The 17,838-nt window shown below is 47.1% G+C and overlaps 6 protein-coding genes across 6 annotated transcripts; 4 read left to right on the top strand and 2 right to left on the bottom strand.

Annotated features, from left to right (window-relative positions):
- Positions 1-14: 14 nt before the first annotated feature.
- F4822DRAFT_292866 (HET-domain-containing protein) lies at positions 15-2,496 on the top strand. The gene has a single exon (XM_051455062.1). The coding sequence runs from the start codon at positions 375-377 to the stop codon at positions 2,331-2,333; it is 1,959 nt and encodes a 652-aa protein (XP_051313591.1). The 5' UTR covers positions 15-374; the 3' UTR covers positions 2,334-2,496.
- Positions 2,497-3,314: 818 nt separating this feature from the next.
- Positions 3,315-4,680, top strand: F4822DRAFT_292858 (uncharacterized protein). The gene is made up of 3 exons (XM_051455061.1): positions 3,315-3,881; positions 3,940-4,183; positions 4,236-4,680. Exons 1-3 carry the CDS (start codon positions 3,776-3,778, stop codon positions 4,354-4,356), a joined length of 471 nt encoding a protein of 156 aa, XP_051313590.1. The 5' UTR covers positions 3,315-3,775; the 3' UTR covers positions 4,357-4,680.
- Positions 4,681-5,003: 323 nt separating this feature from the next.
- Positions 5,004-6,965, bottom strand: F4822DRAFT_430560 (uncharacterized protein; the record flags this gene model as incomplete). Its single annotated transcript, XM_051461321.1, has 2 exons — positions 5,004-6,492; positions 6,880-6,965. The coding sequence occupies 2 exons, from the start codon at positions 6,963-6,965 to the stop codon at positions 5,004-5,006; spliced, it is 1,575 nt and encodes a 524-aa protein (XP_051313589.1).
- A 1,541-nt stretch (positions 6,966-8,506) lies between these two features.
- Positions 8,507-11,626, top strand: F4822DRAFT_430559 (SNF2 family N-terminal domain-containing protein; the record flags this gene model as incomplete). Its single annotated transcript, XM_051461320.1, has 1 exon — positions 8,507-11,626. One exon carries the CDS (start codon positions 8,507-8,509, stop codon positions 11,624-11,626), a length of 3,120 nt encoding a protein of 1,039 aa, XP_051313588.1.
- Positions 11,627-11,892: 266 nt separating this feature from the next.
- On the bottom strand, positions 11,893-14,390 carry F4822DRAFT_292831 (Ran-binding-domain-containing protein). The gene is made up of 3 exons (XM_051455060.1): positions 14,002-14,390; positions 13,821-13,889; positions 11,893-13,722 (listed from the first exon to the last, which is right to left on the bottom strand). Exons 1-3 carry the CDS (start codon positions 14,110-14,112, stop codon positions 12,160-12,162), a joined length of 1,743 nt encoding a protein of 580 aa, XP_051313587.1. The 5' UTR covers positions 14,113-14,390; the 3' UTR covers positions 11,893-12,159.
- Positions 14,391-14,624: 234 nt separating this feature from the next.
- Positions 14,625-17,543, top strand: F4822DRAFT_407661 (P-loop containing nucleoside triphosphate hydrolase protein). Its single transcript, XM_051458516.1, has 3 exons — positions 14,625-15,377; positions 15,425-17,202; positions 17,257-17,543. The coding sequence occupies exons 1-3, from the start codon at positions 15,035-15,037 to the stop codon at positions 17,311-17,313; spliced, it is 2,178 nt and encodes a 725-aa protein (XP_051313586.1). The 5' UTR covers positions 14,625-15,034; the 3' UTR covers positions 17,314-17,543.
- Positions 17,544-17,838: the final 295 nt, after the last annotated feature.

Raw genomic sequence — 17,838 nt, 5'->3', positions numbered from 1 at the left:
GGTCAGGCTTGGCTTTGATAGATGTTTTTTTATTTGAATCCCTAGGCGCCGTGGATATTATCATAGGAAAATCAAACCGAGCTAAAATGTTATTACTAACGCCAATAAACCTAGCCTCTATATGTCGCTTCATATCAGACTTCTATTTTATACTCATGAGGAATTATATTGAAAATGTAGTTTGAAATATTATTTTACTATCGAACACGATCGAACTTTACGACATAACGCATGCAGTGTGGCTCATACAGTATCTGTGAGACCCTAGGTATATTTTTTCAGCTTCGCATAGCCCCGCAAGCTCATCCTGTCCAGCCAAAAAGCAATTCCATTCAAAAAATTCCCACCTTTTTATATATAGGGAGATCCGCGCAATGCGACTCTTACACACTACACGCCTCGAGCTGGAAGAGTTCCACGGTAGTCAAATTCCTGTGTATGCGATTCTAAGCCATACCTGGGTCGACGGCGAAGAAATCAGTTTCCAAGAATTCACCGATCTGCATTCGTCAAAAACGACTAAATCCGGGTTTCAGAAGATTAGAGGGGCTTGTGAAGTTGCGAAAAGGGATGGGTTTGAGTGGATTTGGATCGATACGAATTGTATCGATAAATCGAGCTCGGCGGAATTAACCGAGGCGATTAATTCTATGTATAATTGGTACTGTGATTCGAGTGTTTGTTATGCTTATTTGGCTGATGTGGGGGATACTGGGTGTTTGAGGAAGGGGTTGAAGAGGAAATATGATGATGACCCTTTGCGGTTGTTTAGGCAGAGTAAGTGGTTCCGTCGTGGGTGGACGCTGCAGGAGTTAATTGGTCCCCGATGTTTGGTGTTTTACGATGCGTCGTGGCGTCGTATTGGGGATCGTGCTGGACTCGCGGATGAGATATCGGCGCTTACGGGGATTGATGCTTCGCTGCTACGGCGGGAGAAAGAAACAAGTCTCGGCGCGGTGAGTGTTGCGAAGAGAATGTCGTGGGCGGCGCGAAGGCTAACTACGCGCGCGGAGGACGTGGCGTATTGCTTGCTTGGTTTGTTCGATGTGAATATGCCGTTATTATATGGCGAAGGCAGCGCAAAGGCGTTCATACGATTACAAGAGGAGATTATAAGGACTACTAACGATCATACTGTTTTCTGCTGGAGTAGAAGCAGTGGACATGTGCCCGAAGAATGGACTAGTATGCTGGCCCCGTCACCCGCTGCGTTCCGTGACGCGGGTGAATATGTCACAATTGATGCCTGGGAAGCTCCGATGCCGTATTCGATGACGAATTTAGGGTTGTCGATATACCTTCCCGTCGTTTATACATTAACACAATTGTTCGTTGTTCTCGATGCCGGACTTCTAAATAAACATCCGGATATGAGGGCTTGTATCGCGATGCAACGAACGAACCAGAGACGATCAGGTTCGAATATCTTAGATAGGAGCCGGTTCCTTGAGAGCCCAGCTATTCTATCAAAAGATGCGACGGACACAAGGGAGAGGTATAACCTGTTTATCAGGTCCCGACACACGCCGCAACCAGGAAGTCCGTACAACTCATACGGGCTTCCTGTGTTCAAGCACGGTATCTTATTATTCGTTGACCCAACAGCATCTCGTCTCCTATCAACAGGCAAACGGGGGGCGCCACTCGGGGCTGTTGGTTACGATATTGAGACGTATCCACATGGAATATTTGACGAATACACGGCTCTATTACGACTACCAGCTTTCGAAGGTGGTAGCTCGCTTTTAACATCTGGACTGTTACGAATATGCTTCAAGTCTCCCCAAGAAACCGACTTCTACTTGTTCTTCGCTGTAATAACGACATTCGGCGGGAGGGAAGTTTGGTATTGTGGCGTGTATTCCACGGAAGATTTCCGGTTTATCAGACTTGCTATTCAGGAGAACACCGAGGAGGGTGGTGCACCGATACAAGAGGAGGAACTTATACATAGCTATTTGCGCAGCGAGGCTTGGGAGAAGCGCTGTAAACGGTTAACAGCTCACACCTTAGATGAATCGCTCTTTGTCTCTATCGGAGGCACGATGGCCCTAGAACCCGGAACCGATATCAGGGCCGCTATGCTGTCCGACAAGTCCGAATCCCCTTATTCGATCCCCGTGAGCGCAACGGATATTAGTGGTATTGTTGATGAGACGGACGATGATGACTACGTGGGCAGCGAAGAAGAGATCGAAGACTGGGACTCATCCAACGAGGAAGAGCAAGAGGGCGACAGCGACGTAGTTACGGATAAGGATGTGAGTAGGATACCTAGATGGGACACTCAGAGCTCGGCCGAGAGTTCTCAAGCTCTGTCATCTGCATCATAATCGCATGAACTTTCACCGCTGCTCCAGCCCCTTTCTTCCCTGAATGTGGAGTCTGAGAGACCTCGTGTTCTCAGGTCCGTTGAGTTTGACGTTAGCCGCGTTTCTCTAGTGCAACTTTTTCTCTCGATCCGGCAGTCTTTTCCGTGGAATGAGGCTCGATCCCGATCTTGAGAGATCGTCTTATTAAAATGCCCTACGAATTATGTAATTCTTTTATAATATGATACCTCCATTGCTACCCTTCGTGTAGATACACGTCTTCCGTTTGAACCCGCCCATCGTAAATCCGCGGGACTTCAATTGTGTCAAACAGACGGAGGAACGCCTAGATACTTGGAAAGAGTAGCACGATCGGCGTCGAAAGCATAAACTCACTCCTATTGACAACCAAATTGTTTACTTGCCAAAACATATCGCAAGATATGTACCATAAACGATGTTCGCCGGGAAATTTACAGCGTCGAACCCAGCCACGATGAACTAGACGACTATACCACCCCCTTGAAAGGTAACGTCCCATCAGTACGAACGGACAAATTGAAGTCCGTAAAGAAACTCCACGATATTCGATCCCACAATAATGTCTAAGCCGACGTCATATACTGCCCATAGCCCTCTAATTCTCGGGGTCTAATGTCCAAGCGCTCGTGTCTTTAGTCTTCATCTCCCCATAGTTTCAAGAAAACATTTTCGACTAGGAGGTACCTATACCCTTGGACAAATATAGTCCTATTAGCAATCGGATTACCATTTCTAAGATCAACATATTCGATCAGGCCATCATATTTCACATCTCGCCAGTAGATAGGCCGTGAGACCCGACCCTCAGGATTATAAAACCTGGGGACAGGGCGTCCAAGTGGAGGCCGCTAAGCCGGCAATTGTACCGTCAGGGTCCTGCTGTCAACACGAAGCGACTAATTACTAGTTAAAAAAAAAACATGGGCAACGAAATCAAGCATAACCTCATAAGGCAACGTTTCAGCACGCACCGAACCAATCAACATAATAATATTATCCTCATTTACCCTATCCGGACCACGTTTCATACTCTTCCTGGTCTAGCACCAGCTCGTATTTTCCCCATAAGAGATAAACCGGGAACGCGGTAAAAGGGAAAACTTCGCTTAAACCGGTAATGATCGCGGCGGTCTTGGCTCCATAGAAGCTTCATCGCTAACATTGCGGCTTCATGCGATGACGTCGATCGCGGACATGGGAGCTAGTATAGCTTGTTTCCTATCACGATGTCCTCAATTCGAGGGATGTCGGAAGAGTATAAAGAATCGTGAATCCGTCACTACCTTCGATTTGGAGTTTTCTTTTCCTCACCAGTCGACTCGGCATTTCATTCGCTATACACTCTTCGCGCCAACCTCCCAAGAACTTCAAACCCGCCAGTTATAGACACCTTTCGCTAAACTCCTAAAACAATAAACAAGATGCGTTTCACCGCCACCGCCGCCCTCGCCCTCTTCGGTGCCAGCGCTCTTGCTGCGCCGTCGGCCATGCACGCCGCCCGCCAGGACAACGGGGAGGATGTCTCCAGTAGGTCACATTCACTCATAATTAACCCTCGAGGCGGAATAACTAACACGTTTCTAAGTCACCGAATTCGCCGTTCACAAGGCCGGTGTCACCGGCGCTTCAACCGGTACCGTCGACGGCGTCGGCTTCAAGCTAAGCGGCGAAAACGCCACGAACCTCGACTGCTCGGCCACCGCGTCGCAAGTCTCGGGTCTACCCACCGATATCATCACCTGCGGCGACTCTAAGTACCGCTTCGAGCTCCTCGAGGGACCTGACTCGTCCACTTTCAGCCTGAAGGTGCACCATGAGCTCGGTCAGGCGTAAGTTCCTTCCTCTCTTTAAATATAACAGCAGGACTAATTTTTGGAATAGTGTTGGTTTCTCCGGCCACGCCGACGTTCCCACCTACTGTCACTCCGGCGGTCTTGACAACCAGGTCTGCAGCCAAGTCAAGGACCCCCTTACCATCCACATCGACAGCCTCCCGCACTAAGCGCATGTCGCATTGGCCTATCGAGGTTAGCAATGTCTGCGGACATTAGCCTTCCGACAGAAATCTTCGGGTGTTCGTCCGATCTGTAAATATCTACTTCGACATAGCGAGCGTATGATTCAAATACATCTTGTTTTTAGTAAATATTGTGCCCCTGAACGCTAGTCATTCGCAGCCCAATGTGATATTGTTTCGTGACCCATTGCCATGGATGGATCTCTGTCAAGTATCGTACTTCACGGGTTTTATCTGGAGAAATAGTTGTTAACTTTGCTTGATGGGTATCCTAAGGTACACTATAATGTATTTAGATGAGTAATATGTATGTTTAAATCCGGTTATATACTGTATGGCCAACCAAAAATCTTGGTTCTCGGCCTTTGGCATTGATTTCCTCATGATCCCCGTATCGATTCGGTTCCGTAGCGATCGGCCGCGATCGGCTTCGTTGAGTACCTCGTGTAACCGTTACTACATGCCGTTGGTTGCTCAACCAACTCGCATAAGCTTACATAATTAGTAGTATGTCCTATAAGTAGATGCCAATGACTTCGGCGTTGTTAAAATCGCCGTAAATCGTCAGTCGTTGCCTAACCATTGATTAGATTGTCGTTATTGTTTATCCGAATAATTAACCATCAATCTTATCATGGGGAATCATCCGATATTTTCAAGCATCGTTCAAATAGGTCGACTGTCTCTTGAACTAGTCCCACCTTCTCGCCTAGCTCAATCGACCGATAATACCAAGGTTGGTCAATCTGCTGTGGGAAATTATTAATTGCCTCGGCTCTGTCGCGGAAGACCTTCCAGCGGCTCTCAAAATCGCCGCCCATCTGCTCAGCCGCTCCCATCGCACCAATTCTTTGGCAATAACTTTCGACTGCTGACATCGCATCCAACGTCTGAATATGCGTGGGTCCATAATTCTCTTGCGACAACTTCAGAAGTTCGTGCCCCACTGCTAGTGCTTCGGCCTGCGTCCCGTTTCGCTGTTTTATTTCGAACATTAACCATGCCGCTTTGCAGCGAATATCAACGTAAGCACTAGGCGGTTGTGCGTCGAGCCAAGCCAATATTTCTTTGGTAGTAACCTCCGCTTTTTTGAGCCGCCGTTTTGACAAATATGACAGGGCTAATCTAAATTTACTCTCTTGAAGTAAAAATACTGCTGCTTCTTTCGGGATCGATTTTCCGGTGACCATGCCCTGGATAACGGTTTCGAGAAGGTTGTAAGAAAGCAGGCCGGCGCAATGTAATTGGATAAAGACAAATGCACCCTGCACATCGTTCGTAGTGCTCGTTTCCGTCGAGTTGACATGCCGTCCCCACATGTCCAAGTACGACTCGAATATAGCCCCAGCATGTTCTTTTATTCCATTTATACCTGTGAGTAAAACCCGCGACCATAACTGATTGAATGGATGTCCTGGCGGCAGCATCAGAGACGTCAGCTTGGAGGCATAGTCTATGAAAGCATCGCCAAGCTTGTTGTTCTGACTAGCAAGAACCATTGCACACTTATATGTGGCCAACCAGAACATGGAATCCGGCTTCTGTAATTGTTGCTTGTACTGGTCAAAACACATGCCTAACAACGAAAATCCTTCTTTTATCCTACCATGTCGTATCAACCCTTGCGACGAAGCAACGTAATGTTGCCAGGTAAAGGCACCATTCATCTCAGCACGGTCGCCTTCTGACTGCATCTGCCACATACCACTATCGAAAGCGCCATTCATAAAATTGTGGAGGATTTGCATACATTCGTGTGGGACCCTTAATTCGGTGGGTTCTTCAATGCGAGGGGAGATCGATATGGCCGAGTCGGTTGCTTCCGGTGATGGTGAGGGCGAGGGCGTCCGACAAATAACTTGAACTACCCTCGAAGAACCTGACGCCTCGCCACCATCGCCCTTTTCGGCGTGCATAATCTTCTTCGAGACAAGGGGTGCTGCGCGGTAACGGTACCGTTGGAGCCTGTCGGGGTCGATTCGTCTGCCCCTGATATACGCTACAGTTGGTTTTCCTGCTGCTGCTCGGGCAGTTTGTTGTCGAAATATCTCGACAGCTTCCTCGGCTTTGATTTTCTTCTCGATACCCCATTTTTGAAACCGCGCCTTGTACATTCTCACACTTGCAAGTGAGTTAGATGACGGGCCAAAGGCCCTATTGAAAACGAAGCCATTTGGTACCGAATCATACTCACGTGGCATAAAATTGGTATTTGTCTTGCATTATTTGTATGATTTCTTTCAACGTCTTATTTTCATCCCGGTCTAAAACATGTTAGGTTAATTAGCATACTTGGAAGAGGTGAGCCACCAAAATTCATGCCGTAATGTCCCTTCATTTTGTTTGAGGACAATAATAACGGCGAAAAATATAGGGCAAAGTAATAAGTAGAATAGAGCGATTTAACATACTAAGGAAAGAGTTAGCATTCACTCTATGAAGTAGGAACTACCTAGCAAAGATAGGAAATAGGAGAAAAATAGTAGAAAGGTATTTCTTCTCACATACCAAAGAGTCGTAATGTATTCTCTTCGGGTTGCCCAATCCTCGGCAGTGGCCCAGCTGTTATGGCCGGGCGGATTGGGGGTCGCCATTGCGATACGAAAAATAGTTAATTAATTCAAAATTGGAAAAAAAGAATGTCAACTCGACATTGAGTGATTGATTAATCGGTTGTAAGCCGTGGCATAGTGGCACCAGGGCCAATCGAAACGAATTAAAGCGAAAAGAACGGAGAAGACCGAAGTTGTTAAACGATTTATAATGTATAATGTATAATGGTACTACCGCGAACCATAGAAATGTCGATATAACCACATCTTGTTGGAATGACGATCCGATCAAGTAGGTGATACAACTTCGTTGAGGATCTCGTGGATCTATCTGTAAGGCTGGCTAATTTGTTCTATTTCGAGTTACGATTGAAAATAAGAGATATTCCTATAGGGTCTAGGACGCGTAGGTAAGTAATTGTAGGAATTAGTCTAAGGCGTATTGGTATTGGTATTGGTGGGGAATGGGCGCCGAGGAATTAGTAAGGTATACGTAGGAAAATATACGTAGTAGCGAACAGACCGACGGCCGATGAACATGGGATAGGAGGGATATGTGGACTGCAGCCCTGTCTCGGGTCGTTCACCTAACTCAGCCTGTATGGATCAATTTCCTGGACTAGCTGGGTCTTGATGCATCGGGATCGGACAGATAAAACATCTAAACGCCGAAAGACCCGGGAGCCCCTTGAAAATGATTAAGTAAGTGCCTTAGTAACTGCCTCTTCGACTCCTATACTCCTATAAAGAGTTATACCTGGACATGTAGACATGTATAAAAACTATCGTATTTAATGATCGACAGGGAGATCGAAGATTGTAAGATTGAACTTATTGGACAGGCTTATGTGGCGTGCGGCGTAGCACAGAAGTGTCACGCGAGAACCAGATTCCGGCATTCGGTTGCATTTCGTTGGTGATGGTGGAACGAATGGAATCTTTCTGTTGAGGTTGATGATTGGAAGAAGGGGAAGAAGGTGAAGATGGCTAGCATGGATCTTGAAATTTAGACGAAGGCACAGCAGCACTAAAACTGTATTAATTAATGAAACTAATACACTGTATACTCATGCGGGGTAACGGAAACACAGTCAAATTTATGCAACCCAACTGTATGGCTAGCTAGAGGGGTACCTTTTGATTAAGTAATCATTGGTGGCTTGTGAGATGGCTGCCTGAAAGATAAGACGCCTGATAGAATTCGTTGGCCCGGCAAATTATGTCATCGAACGAAAAGGTAAACAACAACTTCCAAAGTTACAACATCTTGGGCAAACCTACAAACGTCTAGCCTAAACAAATAATCCCGAGTCAATAGGCATATAATAAATACATTGCAAGAAAATAGAATTGCCTATGGATATTCTTCTATACCCGTCCATATTACCTTTCTGAAATTACCCCCTCAATAAACTCTAGCTTTTTCATGAGGTTTGTTTACCGTTTGTTCACTCTTCGTTTGCTCCTCGATACAAGGCTTCATTAATACTTACGCCTAAGTAAGAAAGCCAGGCGAGAAATTCCAATTTCGGCCTAGAAACGACTTAAAATCGGCCGAGAAACCAGATCTCGAGCATCACAAAATGGTCAAGGAGCAAGCGCCGCCTAAGGCGCCTTTGCGTCCCTTAGGCTCGAACGAAACAAACGGCAATTCCCAAATACAGCCCAGTCAACCAGAAGAAAAACCACAAAGACCATCAAGCTCAACCGCGGGTAGTTTTACCTCTGTGAACCCCGCCTCCACTACAGCCCCAGCCCCGATACCTGCTATTAAATCTCGAGTATTCTCTGGAAACATGGATGATAAATACGCGAACCTTTTCATCCAACCCAAGAACCGTCCCGAACACCACCGACCTCAACGCATCGCAGGCCCGTTACAGCCTTCTTTTAAGGACAAGAAACCTCCACCGCCTGCCATGTTTAACGCCATTCCTGGTCCGGAAGGATCGGCTAGTAACCCGATCTCCGTCCCAGATGGCCGTCCCGTCTCGATCTATAGCCAGCCTGGTGTCTTCTCCACACACGTCGATCCCAAGAAAGCTGCTGCCGATATCAAAGCCTTGCTCGAAGGCTCTATAGAAGATGAAGAGGACAAGGCAGTAAAGGAAGAGGAAGGCGAAGACAAATCACATGTAGAAGGACTCGCTGTTCGACTTCTACCACATCAAGTCGAGGGTGTGGAATGGATGAGAGGTCGTGAACTTGGTCCTGTCAAGAAGGGGAAGGTGCCCAAGGGTGGTCTTCTCGCTGACGACATGGGTCTAGGAAAGACTCTTCAATCTATTGCACTTATTTTGACCAACCAGAAGCCTAAAGATAAACACGAAGGTGTAGAAAAGACTACATTGGTTGTTGCACCTTTGGCCCTCATCCGCCAATGGGAAGCCGAATTGAAGGAGAAAGTCACTGAATCACACAAAATGAAGGTACTCGTACACCATGGACCGCAACGTACTAAACGATTTGAGGATCTTCGCCGATACGATGTAGTCATTACCACCTACCAGATCCTTGTGTCCGAATTCGGCCACACCACGGCGTCTGTAAAAGCTGGTTGTTTTGGCCTACACTGGTATCGCGTTATCCTAGATGAGGCCCATACAATCAAGAACAGAAATGCCAAGGCCACAAAAGCATGCTGCGAACTTCGAAGTGTGTATCGTTGGTGTCTCTCCGGTACACCAATGCAGAACAATTTGGATGAACTACAAAGTTTAGTCAAGTTCCTCAGAATCAGACCGTACGATGATCTTCGGGAGTGGAAGGATCACTTCGACTTGCCTATGAAGAACGGTAAGGGCGAAGTTGCTATACGTCGTCTTCATGGTCTGCTACAGTGTTTCATGAAGCGACGAACCAAGGATATCCTTAAGGAAGCCGGAGCTCTCAACGCCGGTGGCAAGGAAACCAAAGATGGCGAAAAGAGCGGGGCCCAAAGCTTCAAGGTCACTGAACGAAAGGTTGTGACCGTTGCGGCTGAGTTCACGCCAGCGGAGAGACGGTTCTACGACAGATTGGAGAAGCGAACGGATAAGAGTATCGAGGAAATGATGAAGAGCAAGCTCAACTATGCTAGCGCTTTGGTACTTCTATTGCGTTTGAGACAAGCTTGCGACCACCCGAAACTAGTCGAAGGCAAGCTTGAGAAAGACAAGGATGCTCTATCCGAAGAAACCAAACCAAAGAAGAACGATGCCGATGTCGACGCTCTTGCGGATCTCCTCGGTGGACTAGACGTAGAGGCTAAGCATTGCGATATTTGCGGCTGGGAGTTAGACCGCGAAAGTCGACAGCCTGGTTCAGATAAATGCAAGGCTTGCTACGAAGATCTAGAGTACTTCAAGCACCACGAGGAAGGAGGAGACCTAAAAGCTCCGAAGATGAGAACGAAAAAGAAGAAGAGCAAGGTCAAGCAAGTTGTCCGCGAAAAAGTAAAGACCGAAGTCGCTAAACAGCGAAAGCCTAGAAACCGTCGCGCAATCCTCGATAGTGATGACGAGGAGGAGGAAGGCGATTGGATTGTCTCCAGCGATGAGCAAGGATCATTACGGTTGGGTAAAGCCGGTGGCACGGACGACGAAAACGCCGAGGGTGAAGGTGACACGATCAACACGGAAGATTCCGAAGACGAGGAGACACAAGACGGCAGTCAATTGAACAGTTTTATTGTTAATGACGGCAATGATACTAAGCCTGAAGATCTTCAACGGGCCTTGGATGAATCGGATTCCGAGGATGATGATATTGAGTCAATTTCAGCGATTCAGTCTAAACTAAGCAAAACCAAACTTGAAGATAGCGAGGAAGACGATGACGATGATGAGGGTGATGAAAATGATGATGGCAAAAGTAGTAAGGACGATGAGGAGGATGGGGAAGATGAGGATGCAGATTCGGAATCGCAATCCGAGTCTGAAGACGACGATACTGGTATTTCCGAATCCGAACTTATCTCAGATTCCGAAGAGGAAGTCGCATACTCCCGATCCCGCCGCGAGAAGGAAAAGACACCCCACGTCCTCGCGTCCGCCAAGATCCGACAACTGATCTCACTCCTACACAAGGAAGTCCACGACCACAAATTCATCGTGTTCTCTCAATTCACTAGTATGCTCGACCTAGTTGAACCCTTCTTCCGCAAGGAAGGCATTAAATACACGCGCTACGATGGAAGCATGAAAAATGACGCGCGTGAAGCCGCTCTCGATGGCTTACGAAAAGATTCGCGCGTGCGCGTCCTTCTCTGCTCCCTGCGATGCGGTGCGCTCGGTCTAAATCTCACGGCTGCCAGCCGCGTTATCATCCTCGAACCTTTCTGGAACCCATTCGTCGAGGAACAAGCCATCGACCGTGTTCACCGACTCACACAAACCGTAGACGTGATCGTGTATAAACTTACAGTAGCAAACAGCGTCGAGGAGCGAATCCTAGAACTTCAACAAAAGAAACGACTGCTTGCGCAGGCGGCTATTGAAGGTGGTGCTAGGAAGGAAGCGCTTAAGCTCGGTCTCAAGGAGATGATGGATTTGTTTGGACACGTGGGACGTGGAGGCCGAGGCGGTGGTGCAGGAGACGAGAGTTTTAACGAGGATGTGGCGCGCAATGATGTTAATGCTACCCTGGCTGGTATGCGCAGCAAGAATTCTCATGGGAGTCGGGGGAGTGGGAATGAGAGTTCGATTTATGGACGTCGTTGGTAAGAACTCATTCCTGGATACCTAATTAAGTAGGTACACAGGAAATGAGGACTTGGAGGGTATGCGGCGTTGCGGATTCAGGTGTTGTCGTTACCGTTCCTTGGTTGGTTCATGATTGATGGATGGATGGATTAGGTAACGCAATGGATAGATGGAGTAATGAAGTGCGTTATGAAATAATTATGGTAATGATTCGGATGGCTTCCACAGTGTGTTTTCGCTTCGCTTCGCACGAAGTTGATGATATAATGTTACTAGAAAAATACTAGAGTGTATATGTACTCATCTGATGTCTCTCGAGCGTACATAGAGGCGATGTTCACGTTCAAAATTACACCGCGGACAGCTTCACGTTCTACATTATCGTTATTTATCTAGCGAAATGTTCGCCGTGAACACTGTATGCCAGCCAGCCAATTTAACAAGCCCCGAAGCGGTCTACGCCGAGAAACACGCCTGTACGCCCAAAGTTTTTGGTGCCTATTGCCTAGTACATATCAACCATGCCCATTTCCGTGTCACCCATAGTCTTGCCATTAGCCCCGGCCCCCTCCAACTCCACGGTGAACAGGAGCATCCGCATCTGCCCGCGAGGAAGACTCGTCGAGGTAGAACCTCAATACGTGGTCAGGTATAGCGAGGTGAGTAGTTTGTTCAAATTCCTGTAGGCTTGTAAGACGGAGTAACATCTCAAGAAGAGAGAGCGATGTTTGAATGGCGCCGAAGGGAGATCGTTCAATTAGCTCTTCGTCGAATTTTCCGATATCCGGAATAAGCGCTTCGGAACTCCGGGAGGACGGTCGCGAAGAAGACGCAAGACTCATCCGATTGAGTTGTACGACTAAATTCGAATCGACGGAAGGACGCGGTTTTAATCGGCGTTGAAGGCCGTCATTTAATGATCCTCCATCCTTGTCCTTTGCATCGTCGTCTTCTACAGTGTGATCATCTTCGTCACTAGCGTCCGTATCGTTATCATCGTCTATTTCAAATACTTCGAGAGCTATCCATTCCGGGTCTAAGTCTTGTGGAAATCTCCAAAGATTAGGATTTCTCGGTTGTGAGTTTTCTGATTTCGGTATAATCTCCTGGGCAGCTTCACTTTCTCGTCGGAGTTGATAATTAATCTCATCCTGAGGGTCGCCGTTCAATGTATCGTCGGAAATAATACTGTCGTCTGCATCTTGAATCAATTTTGCCGGTGCTATTTGCTCTGTATCACCTAGCATTTCCCTATTTGGGGGTACAGCATTAGCGTCTCTTTTCAGTAGAAGCACGGGATTGCTCGAGGCGCCATCCTCGTTATTAATATTCAAAATCCTCCCAACATCAGCATAAAACATTTTTGATACTTGATGCACTGGGATGGCCTCTCGAATACCCGCAAGGGCAAGCCCGTCATAAGAACCTGGTTGCGCATCGTTATGTTCAAATGTATGGACTCGTCCGTCATCTAGGTCCTCCACAATTTGAAGCTGATAAGCGTAATTCACGGGCGATGCGGTGTTACCACCATTACTAAGTCCGGGAAGATCATGGTTGAGTGGTACGCGACGAAGCCGAACTCGGGCCTTGTGTATCACTTCTTGCCATATTGGTTTTCGTTGGCCATCTTCTACACCGTAAGGCTCACCCGAATTCGCGTGGGCACGAAATAGCATATAAAGAGACAGCGTGAAGTCCGGGCCAATTTGCATCGGCTTACCGGGATCGAGGATGTATTGAGTGTCTCCGACATTCACAAGCATGCTGGCCTGCAGCAAACGGGATGGCGAAAATCCTGACTGCTGAGTCTGTATGCCCCCTATTGCGGACACCCAAAGGTTGATAAGAGGTATAGAGTCGTCAATGTCAAGGATTAGCTGCTTGACGTCCGTGATTATGCTTTTGATCTCCAGATGCCGCAGAGGAGCAGCCGCAGAGGAGCTCTTAGCCCCCCTAATTTTTTGTGACTCATCTGCCAAGGCAGCGATTTCGAGGCGTTTTCCAAGGGAATCAACATTGTCTCGTAGCTCCTGCGCTGTTCGTACCACAGCCTCCAGCGCCGAGTTTCCTCTCGCATAACGGAATTCGATTGACTCTAGAATTGGAGAGATGAGCTATTCGAGGTTAGCTATGACTATTAAATATGACACCAAATCAGGGGCCTTGCCGGCGAATGGCCTACATTCAATTAATTTAATTAAGCAAGACTTACCTCGATCTTGCGAGCCAACCGACGTTGCAGGTGACTTAATTCAATCCGTAGAGGATCATCTTCAACATCCTGCGTAATAAATGATTAGCTTGGGTAGTCATTGTGTGGTGTTCATACCGTATTGCTGGTAAATAAATGCGATACAAATTAACAAATTAGAGGATAATTACTAATTACACACCTTGAGCAATCTTGACCCTTGCTGAATGACATAGGTCGAAGTCAGGGCAAGACAGGATCGGATGGCATAGCTAGTAGCATGATAGGATAATTTGGATAGAAATGCATCCATGACAATGTAAAGGTGTTGTTATTATCTGTTTGCTCTCACTACAACCTCGAAGAATAAAAAGCATGGGAAAATAGTCTCGATTACCCCCATGAAGGGCAATCAGAATGGATGCCCAACTTATAAAAATCGGTCAAGCCGCACAGTTAAAAAAGTAGAAGAACAAAGGTAAATCCACTTTGTTGAATTTTGGAATTGGAGTAGACAAATACATTTAAGCTACTTGTTCGGTAGACTTTACACTTTCAAGATTTAGAAAAGGGAGAAGTTCATTGTTGTTTCCTGAGTGTGAATGAGCACACCGCGTTCCTACCAAACGTTATACACCGGCGTACATATGTAACAAACAGAGTAGTAAACAGCCTTTAAGTATATACAGCCATCTAGTTGCATAATAGTCTCTGCCTATAAACGCATGTTTAAGGCACCCATACTGGATTACTTCATATCGTACCAAAGGATCGATTTAACTCCGTCATTGGCGGGGCAAAACTTCTCACCCCGCTAAACTTGCAGTCAAGGTTCTCTTTCCCTTCACCTTTTTTAACCTTTGCCGCAAATTCAACAGTCAAGGTCCGATCTATTATCAGGTCAAAGTTGGGCAGGACCTTCTTGATACCTTCCATAAATTAGACCCTACTCACCTGATCTAAGATTATCTTAGTCGTTCACTTACTTTTTTTTCTTGCTAGAAATTCAGCTAGCCTTGTCCCGCAAACAACCTATCCACTCACCTTTCAACTACCCCACGTAAATCAGAAAATTCCCGGTCGCACAATTACGAACTTCTTAACCTCAATCTTTAGACCTTCAACAACTTCTTTCTCCCACTAAAATTCTTCATCATATCGGTCACCTGTCGAGATTCGTATAAATCAAATATACCACCACAACTCCCGACGTTTTCAAAGAGTAACCCGAAAACATGGCTGATCTCAACTCTTGGGAAGATGACCCCGCCGCGCAGGATGACAACCTGTCAAGGCAAACTCAGCAGATGAACCTCAACAACCAACCACAGAATCCCGCCGCAGCAACGTTCCGACCCGGCGCTGCTTCTTTCCAACCCACCGCACAAACCTTCCAGCCAGGTCAAGGCTACGGTGGTGGTGGTGGTTACGTGCCTAACTACCAGCAGGGTTACTACGGAGGCCAGAATTATTACCCTCAATATGGCGGGGCCCAAGGCGGCTACGGTCAATACGGTGGTGGGGGTGGCCAAGGATACGGAAATGTCTACGGGCAAGGTGGATATAACCAGGGATACGGTATTACCTATTGCTACAAGGGAATCGCTATATACTAACGGTATCAGGCCAACAACAATCGTATGCGCAGTATCAACAGCAACAACAACAATCCCAATCCCAACAGAAGCCCAAACAGCAAAACCAACAACAGCAAGCTGTACCGACTATCGCCAAGCGAGGCGACCAAAACTCTCCTGCCGCCGCGCCCGCTGCCGACGCGCCTAAGCCTGTCGCCAAACAAGAGGGAGGTACTAAGGTCTTAAGCATAGGTGGGGACCCACCAAAGCCTAAGACCGCTAAGGTCCTGTCTATCGGCGTTCCAGCACCACCGAAAGATGAACCCAAGGCAGAAAAGGCTGAGAAGGAAGCATCCGCCGATGCTGGTACCAAGGTGACGGCCGCCAAGGCCATAGAGAAGACCGGCGAGACTACTAAGTCAACCAAAGGCTCTAGTGGAAAGACATCACCGACACCTTCTTCCGGTCGCTCGAGTCCTTCGAGGGCAGCCAAGGCCGCGGCTCGCGACGCCGAAGCAGTTGCGAACCAACAAGTTGCAGACGTCGATGATGAGACCCTCAAGGAAATCTACGGAAAAGAACATATCAACATTATCTTCATTGGTCACGTTGATGCTGGCAAGTCGACGCTTGGTGGCTCTATCCTGTACGCAACTGGTATGGTTGATGAGCGTACGATGGACAAGTACAAGAAGGAGGCGAAAGATTTGGGCCGAGAGACGTGGTATTTGTCATGGGCTCTTGATTTGACTAAGGAGGAACGATCCAAGGGAAAGACTGTCGAGGTTGGAAGAGGATACTTCGAAACCGAAAAGCGGAAATACAGTATTCTAGACGCTCCTGGCCACAAGACTTACGTTCCCAGTATGATCGGAGGTGCCTCTCAAGCGGATATCGGTATTCTTGTTATCAGTGCACGAAAGGGAGAGTACGAAACTGGATTCGAGAAAGGTGGCCAAACCCGCGAGCACGCTATGCTTGCCAAGACACAGGGTGTGAACAAGCTTGTTGTTGTGATCAACAAGATGGACGACCCCACCGTCAATTGGTCCGAAGAGAGATATAAGGAATGTACCACGAGGCTGGCGCAGTTCCTTAAGGGTACTGGGTACAATCTGAAGACTGATGTTTTCTTCATGCCCATCGCCGCTCAACAGACGATGGGTATCAAAGATCGTATCCCATCAGGACTATGCCCATGGTACGATGGTCCTTCCCTTCTCGAATACCTCGACAACATGCAAGCGCTTGAACGAAAGGTCAACGCCCCGTTCATGATGGCCATTAGCGGAAAGTACCGAGATATGGGTACAATGGTTGAAGGAAAGATTGAAGCCGGTGTTTGCAAGAAGGGCATGAGTTTAATTATGATGCCCAACAAAGAGAAGGTCGATATTGCAGCTCTCTACGGTGAAACGGAAGAGGAAATCCAAGTCGCTCAATGTGGTGACCAGGTCCGAATACGGCTTCGAGGCATTGAAGAAGATGATATTTCGGCAGGTTTCGTGCTTTGCTCGCCAAAGCGTCTGGTCCACAACGTTTCGGCTTTTGAGGCGCAGATCAGGATTCTCGAACTGAAAAGCATTCTGACCGCTGGCTTCAACTGCGTTTTGCACGTCCACTCCGCTGTCGAAGAAGTCACATTTTCGGCATTACTACACAAACTAGAAAAGGGCACAGGCAGAAAGAGCAGGAATCCTCCGACCCACGCAAAGAGGGGTGATAGCATCATCGCGAGGATGGAAGTCATCGGCGGTGCTGGTTCGGTGTGTATTGAGAAGTTCGAGGATTACCCTCAAATGGGTCGTTTCACTCTGAGAGATCAAGTATGTTTTTCACTCAAATTTCACTTGTTTCAAACACTAACTAACATGTTTTAGGGACAAACGATTGCTATCGGAAAGATCACCAAGCTCATCACGAACGAGTCAGGTTAGAGACCTAGAGTCGCTGTGGATGACAACTAAGTGATAACTGCTATTTGGTTCACCAATCATAGAAGAGGTGGGAGAAAGGCTATCCTAGGAAAAATACAAGGCGCTTGCCGCGTGATATTTTATTCACGATGCCTTTTATACATGAGCGAGTAGTTTAGATCTGGTAGCAGGATATGGACCTGCGTGTATAGACCTGACCGTACTCAATTAAAAACCATTCTCTCTCCTACTTAGGCGACGTCTCATTACCTCTTTTATGTGACCTATAGCCGAGCCAAAGCTTGGTATTGAAAATGTGTGAAGTACTAAGAATTCGATTAGTGCGGACTCTCTAGAGTAAACTGTGACTCCATGGAAACCCATAGGCTTCAGGTAGAGATCGCTTCTCGCTTTAGATTCTGTCTCACATCCCAGCCACTTTATTAAATAGCGCCATGATATCATAGTACCTTACGGCACTTTCACACTAGCTGAAAACCATGATCAAGATGAGGCTAGACAAGATCAAAAATATTTGATGTAATA

Source organism: Hypoxylon trugodes, assembly GCF_022578975.1.
Source record: "Hypoxylon trugodes strain CBS 135444 unplaced genomic scaffold F4822scaffold_6, whole genome shotgun sequence".
NCBI classification, from domain to species: domain Eukaryota; kingdom Fungi; phylum Ascomycota; class Sordariomycetes; order Xylariales; family Hypoxylaceae; genus Hypoxylon; species Hypoxylon trugodes.
The sequence above is the reverse complement of the archived record's forward strand: the minus strand, read 5'-3'. Positions and strand labels throughout refer to the sequence as shown.

Excerpts from the sequence above, each read along its gene's own strand:
- F4822DRAFT_292858 (XM_051455061.1), top strand. The coding sequence starts at position 3,776 with ATGCGTTTCACCGCCACCGCCGCCCTCGCCCTCTTCGGTGCCAGCGCT. Across the intron at positions 3,882-3,939 it reads CAACGGGGAGGATGTCTCCA|TCACCGAATTCGCCGTTCAC; the intron begins GTAGGTCACATT and ends CACGTTTCTAAG. Across the intron at positions 4,184-4,235 it reads CACCATGAGCTCGGTCAGGC|TGTTGGTTTCTCCGGCCACG; the intron begins GTAAGTTCCTTC and ends TTTTTGGAATAG.
- F4822DRAFT_292831 (XM_051455060.1), bottom strand. The coding sequence starts at position 14,112 with ATGGATGCATTTCTATCCAAATTATCCTATCATGCTACTAGCTATGCC. Across the intron at positions 13,890-14,001 it reads AAGGGTCAAGATTGCTCAAG|GATGTTGAAGATGATCCTCT; the intron begins GTGTGTAATTAG and ends TTTATTACGCAG. Across the intron at positions 13,723-13,820 it reads GGTTGGCTCGCAAGATCGAG|CTCATCTCTCCAATTCTAGA; the intron begins GTAAGTCTTGCT and ends AACCTCGAATAG.
- F4822DRAFT_292866 (XM_051455062.1), top strand. The coding sequence starts at position 375 with ATGCGACTCTTACACACTACACGCCTCGAGCTGGAAGAGTTCCACGGT.
- F4822DRAFT_407661 (XM_051458516.1), top strand. The coding sequence starts at position 15,035 with ATGGCTGATCTCAACTCTTGGGAAGATGACCCCGCCGCGCAGGATGAC. Across the intron at positions 15,378-15,424 it reads TGGATATAACCAGGGATACG|GCCAACAACAATCGTATGCG; the intron begins GTATTACCTATT and ends TAACGGTATCAG. Across the intron at positions 17,203-17,256 it reads GTTTCACTCTGAGAGATCAA|GGACAAACGATTGCTATCGG; the intron begins GTATGTTTTTCA and ends AACATGTTTTAG.